The following is a 5,941-nucleotide window of genomic DNA, read 5'->3' as shown; positions in this document are numbered from 1 at the left end:
CGTCAATATCCGACAATATCAGAATTTCAGAAAATACACATCAATAAAAAGGAAAACATTTATTTCCGGAAAGAATTCTGACCGTGACTGTCATTGTTCAAGATTTTCACAAAAATCTTTATGCGAATCTAAGAAATTATTCAAAAGATTGGTACATGTGACTAGACATAAGAGAAACTAAAGGCCCGTTCCATTACCTTTTTATTTTTAGTTTTTTATATATTTAATATTATTTCCTTTGAAATCTTAGTAAGATTTTAAAAACAAAAACAAATTTTTAGATTTTTCTTAAAAAAATTTATAGGTGAAAATAAAGTTCAAAAAACCAAAACTAAAAAAACAGATGATTATCAAGACCGGGTTAAATATTATTGGAAGAGTAGTCACAACATCACAATCATATTGAATAATTTTCTAATCTAAAGGAAAATATTCCAAATTCGTTAACTTATGGTGAAGCTCAAACACATCGATGTTTGGATAGACGCCGTCATTATTAAGAATAGGTTGGCATTCAATGGTGTGAATGAACCTCTCATTCAGTCTGTTGGAAATGCAGCTGAGGATTTCAAGTCCTTCCGCAGCTAAAGCTTGAAGAAAGTTGGAAAGAGGGAACCTATGTTTTGTGGCAGGGTCTATTACAACTTGAATTCCTATTCCATCTTTTGGCCTCACCACCACAGAGTCCCTTTCTGAGGAATTAAGTGTTTTTGCCGTATCGACGGTGGCCGTAGTTCCATTGGAGAGTTTTCTTAGCTCATCTCTTTTATCAGACAGTTGTTGAATTCTTTCTTGCATATGTTGAATGTAGTTAACTGTCTCATGTATGTGGTCGGATATTGACCTTTTTCCCTATGGGAATATAATGATAAAAAATGTTAGTTTGTGGAGTGAGAGAAACAAATCCAACATAACCGGAGAGAGAAGAAGATGACTGTATGATTACGTATTAAATACCTTTCAGGGTCCATTTGTTTTACTAGGTTTTATTCCCACGTTTTAGTCAGATATTTAGACTCTGTTTATTAAACAATATGAATTTTATTTTAATGTTTTAAGATTCATTGATTGAAAATCGTTTTCAGGTTATGTGATCAAATTAGTGTAAATTTTGAAAAAAAAAATTATATTTTTAATATATCTAGATTTTGGATTTGAAATTTCAAAATGTAAAATTATACTAAAAGTTTTTGTTATATATTGTATTATAAATTATATGATATTACAAACCAGTAATCATAATTTATAGCTCATATTCAATTTAATATTTAGTTTTATGGTTTATAAATATATTTTTAAAATACAATTTAAACAATTATTTAAATTAAAATCTAATTTCTCAATTTACTATTAAATATATATATCCAAAAATATGAAATACAATTTTTTTAAAAAATGAAATAAAGAAACATAACTCTGTTTTCATTAAATCCATTGCTTTCAAATCTTTTTGTCTACATTGCTTATCAAATAAGTCCTTGACTCCTTAATACTCTTTTTGTTTAACAAACTATCATTTTTTTAAAATCCAAGAAATTATAAAATCTACCTGATGTGGGTTTCCTTATACACTCGGTTGGAAAAAAATTAATCAATTGATCATTAGTTGTTGTGAAATTGAGGAGCACAACGAGAAAATGGATATGGAGAAAATATAATATAATAATATTAAATATATAAAATAAAATAACTAAAACATAAAATTATAAATTTATAAAATTGGATAAAAGGTAAATTAGTAGAATTTTGAAGTTGAATTCTCACCAATATATGTGTAATTTTAAGATCCACCGAATGCCACTATGCAAAGTAGCAAGTAGGATGTGAAATTACATAGACACCCACTATGAATAATTATGGACAACATGATGGGTGACACATAGCTTTGGGACACTAAGCAATAGACATCTATTTATTATTATAATATTCATAATATTACTATTAATTTTAATTAATTATTAAATATAAATATATTATTTATACGTACAAAAAATTAAATAATACATCTACAATTAATATTTTATGTTATCTTAATTGCTCAATATAAAATTTTAATTCTTAACTTTTATTATTCTAGTTATTTTATATTTATTTAATTATTTTTAATAATTAAATTAATTTTAACTAATGTTTAACATAAAAAGATGAGTTATTTTTAAATATAGAAAAATGAACTAAAATATAACAAAATTTAGACTACTATCTGTGTCTATATATGTCATGATAAACACAAATAGTAGTCTATCGCGGTCTATTGCAAATTGACTGTTATATTTTACTATTATTTGTAAATATTTTCAGTAGTTTTGTTATTTAAAATAATTTTCTAAAAATATTTTTTATTTTTATTTTAAGTAATTAAATAATTAATAGGAAAATTGCAAGTATAGCAATTAGGCCTGAAGTATTTTCCGACATAGCACAATGCAAAAGAACTTACAATTATAGCAAAATTTAGATTTTATTTTTTTAAATCTGTCAGAGATAAGACTATCTCGCTAGTAGGAGTTTATTGGTGATAATACCATATCGTTGATAAGAGTTTATCATTAATAGTGTATCACTAATAGAATTTTCTATATTTGCAGTTTTTTTAAAATGTTACTATACATTTAGGTTGTGTTTGGGTTAACTTTTAAAGCGTTTAATTTTGAAAATAAATCATTTTAGAAAAAATTGGAGTGTTTGAGAACAACTTAAGATAGCTTTTGAAACACTTCCAAATAATTTTTAAAAAAAACATTGAGAGAGAGAGAAATCTAGAAAGATAAATGGTGGAGATTCATTAAGGTTTGTCAACTTATAATAGGATTAAAGCAAGTTTAAATACAAGGATTAGAATGGGCTTTTACATCTTAAAAAGAAGATATTTATAATAGATAATAAAATAAAAGGAAAAATCTAAAAGTATATCATATATTTAAAATATTTGCAAATATAGAAACGTTGATTAGTCAACTTTTGAATTTTTTCTAATTTTCAATTTTACTTTTTCTTGTCTTGTCTTGTTGCACATTTTTTTTTTTAATTTTCTTTCTTTTCTTCAGTTTTTGCTTCTTTCGTTTCTTTTTTATCTTTCATTTCTCTGATTTTTGCTTCTCACCTTTTTTCTATTTTTTCTATTTTCTTTTCTTTCTTCGTTGTTGCTTCCAATTTTTGCTTCTTCCTTTTTTATTTTTTATTTTTTTCCTTTTCTTCTTCTTCCCTTTCTTTTTTCCTTTTTTATTTTCTTTCATTTGTCCGGTTCTTGCTTCTTCCCCTTTTTTATTTTTTATTTTCTTTTCTCTATCTTATTTTTTGCTGCTTCTTCTTCTTCTTCTTTTTTAATTTTCTTCCATTTCTCTTATTTTAGATAGTGAAATTTTGCTATATTTATAAATATTTTAATTTATTATTCTATATTTAAAAAACAGTTCATAAAAAATCAATTTAAAAAACTAAATTTAGGATTTATTGAAAATATATAGACTGAAATCAAACGAATCTCAAGATACAGGACCAAAATGAAAACTATACCTTGAGGTATTCAAGAGGGAGAAGTGAGCGAAGAGTGGTATAAAGGGAAGACATTTCTTGTCTTCTTTGCCGCTCCACATCTCTATGTATTATCTTCTTTTTTCTTTCTTCGTTGGGGCTCTCATTGCCATTGTCATTGCAAGTGTTGGGCAATGGCTTTTTCCGGCGGCCATTTTTTTGATTTTGGGAGACACCATTACGACGGTTGTCCACTGGCATAGAGATTGCGGAGGACGATGGAAGAGATGGCAGAGGAAGTAGGTCATCTCCTAAATCAAATGAAACTGGAGACTCAACATTGAAGTCCATTTTTTAGGGTCCTTAATGAGAGAGAGAGACTTATTGCTTTAGTTTTCCTAAAAAACAATATTGGATGGCTTGTCAAACTCTACATACAAAACCCTATATTTATAATGACGAATTTCAATTAAACATAATATTGTGTTTGGAAGACTTTTTTCAATAATTATTAGAATTTGTAATTAATCTGTTGTTAGTTAGTCTAATTACTTTGTCATGTGAATGCTGAGACTTTTCTCTCGTTTTCCTCCAATGGAATTTATAATAATATCCCTTCTGTAGTATTTTTGTCACATATAAAATATTTTACAAAAATAGACCATATTAACAATATATGCACAGTGGATCCCACATTGTAAAAATAGAGACCCTCGAGATTTTTATAAGATACATAAACTACTCATTTTATTGCTAAATAGTTTTAAAATAAAATTAATAATTCTCATTTTTTTTGTAGCTTTATCAAGCTTCTAAACCAAAGTTAATTATTAACATACTTCCACATGCCTTTGGTTATAATTGTTGGAAAATGTTGGAATTCCTTTGGTGTTTCGAATGACCAAGTATGGGTCTCTTTCACATTAGAGAAATGCGTTATAAAAACTTTCTAATCCTAAAAATGCATCTCATCTGTATTAAAATTGTTCTCTTCCTCTACCTATGTATATAACTAACGCATTATTAGTGAATCACATAAATCTACGTGTCGATTCTCTATCATTTTACATTTTATTTATTTGTCAATTCCATAACAAGAAACTTAGCCGGATTACAATTTTGCTTAGACCTAGAAAATAGATTAGATGAGATTTATATTAAATAACATATAATTCTATCTCAAAACCAATTGACAATGAGAGAGAGTCGTCCATATATTGTAAAATCCCTTGATTTTTTCAAATGTGGAATCGTCTACAATTTTCAGATTTGACCATTGTTTTATAAAAGATTGCCCTTATTCTAGCACCATGGAACACAACTTACTTGTCTATGAAATTCTGATGAAACATTCAAATTCATCATAGATTCTCGAAGAAAAAAACGTGTCCAGCTCCCTCATATTCAATTATATATATGCATCATGCATGTACTATTTTCCTAGAGTAGAAAGTTTGCTGCACTTTGGTTCAATCCAATTTATTCAAAAGTTTATGATGGTTAATTAAGACAGTTTTCTTTGGAAAAGGTTAAATTGAGTTAGATGGAGAAAAAGTCCATAAATTTCTTCTCAATTTTTTCATTCATTTTTTTTACTATTGTAATTCTATTCAACACAATTTTCAGTTTATTGTTTTCTACCTTTATTCGTATCTTTGGTTACTCATTTTCTTTAGTTTTATCTCATAACAAGTGTAATTCGTCTCTTATTTTCGATGTAAACAGTTTTTTTTTCCTTTCTCTTTGTATTTTTTACGAAGTTTATTTTCTTTACAATTTCTGTCTTTCATATTTAAATATGTAAATGCCCTGGAAGAAGAAGAAAATGCTAATATATAAAAAAATAACTTCATTTTTTTTAAACGAAATATACGAGTTGCTTAATTGATTAACAAAAAGGATATATACATCGGAGAGACTAGAGAAAAACCCTTCTAACTAAGGGAGATAGAAGAAGCATCACAACTGCAAAAGAGTTTGGATTTGGTACGCCGTTGAGGCAACTATATCTTCTTAAAGAATCGGTTGATCTTTACTTGTCTCTTTGAAAATTCTTCGAATAGGTGCTAACTCGGTTTGTCATGCATCGAAATTGAGCCAAGTTACACATGCATATTTATTAACCTAAACTTCCAAAATTATTACTTAAAATATTTTCAATTATACTACTTGTTTGACAATGTGTACTTACACTAAAATAAAAAATATTTTAAAATTAAATTAATGTTAACAAATTTGTGTAATCAATTAGAACCCATGTTTGTCAAATAACAGATACACAACCTTCACAGTTAAAAAGAGATCTTGCTGTAATTAAAGTAGCGACCCTTTGAACTTTGGCTAATATAACATATATCTTTGTAAAATCCTTCTTTGAACTATTATTTTTAAGCTAAAAGTGACTTGTGTATCCCATTAATTATTAATTTTCTTGAAGGTATTGGATTGTTAAAAAGAAAAATGGATC

At 26.9% G+C, this 5,941-nt stretch overlaps 1 protein-coding gene across 1 annotated transcript; it reads right to left on the bottom strand.

Annotated features, from left to right (window-relative positions):
* Positions 1 to 344: 344 nt before the first annotated feature.
* Positions 345 to 3,994, bottom strand: LOC120068028 (transcription factor bHLH118-like). The gene is made up of 2 exons (XM_039019698.2): positions 3,517 to 3,994; positions 345 to 852 (listed from the first exon to the last, which is right to left on the bottom strand). Exons 1-2 carry the CDS (start codon positions 3,823 to 3,825, stop codon positions 415 to 417), a joined length of 747 nt encoding a protein of 248 aa, XP_038875626.2. The 5' UTR covers positions 3,826 to 3,994; the 3' UTR covers positions 345 to 414.
* Positions 3,995 to 5,941: the final 1,947 nt, after the last annotated feature.

Source organism: Benincasa hispida, chromosome 12 (genome assembly GCF_027475165.1).
Source record: "Benincasa hispida cultivar pf3 chromosome 12, pf3_genome.v1.1, whole genome shotgun sequence".
NCBI lineage: Eukaryota > Viridiplantae > Streptophyta > Magnoliopsida > Cucurbitales > Cucurbitaceae > Benincasa > Benincasa hispida.
The sequence above is the reverse complement of the archived record's forward strand: the minus strand, read 5'-3'. Positions and strand labels throughout refer to the sequence as shown.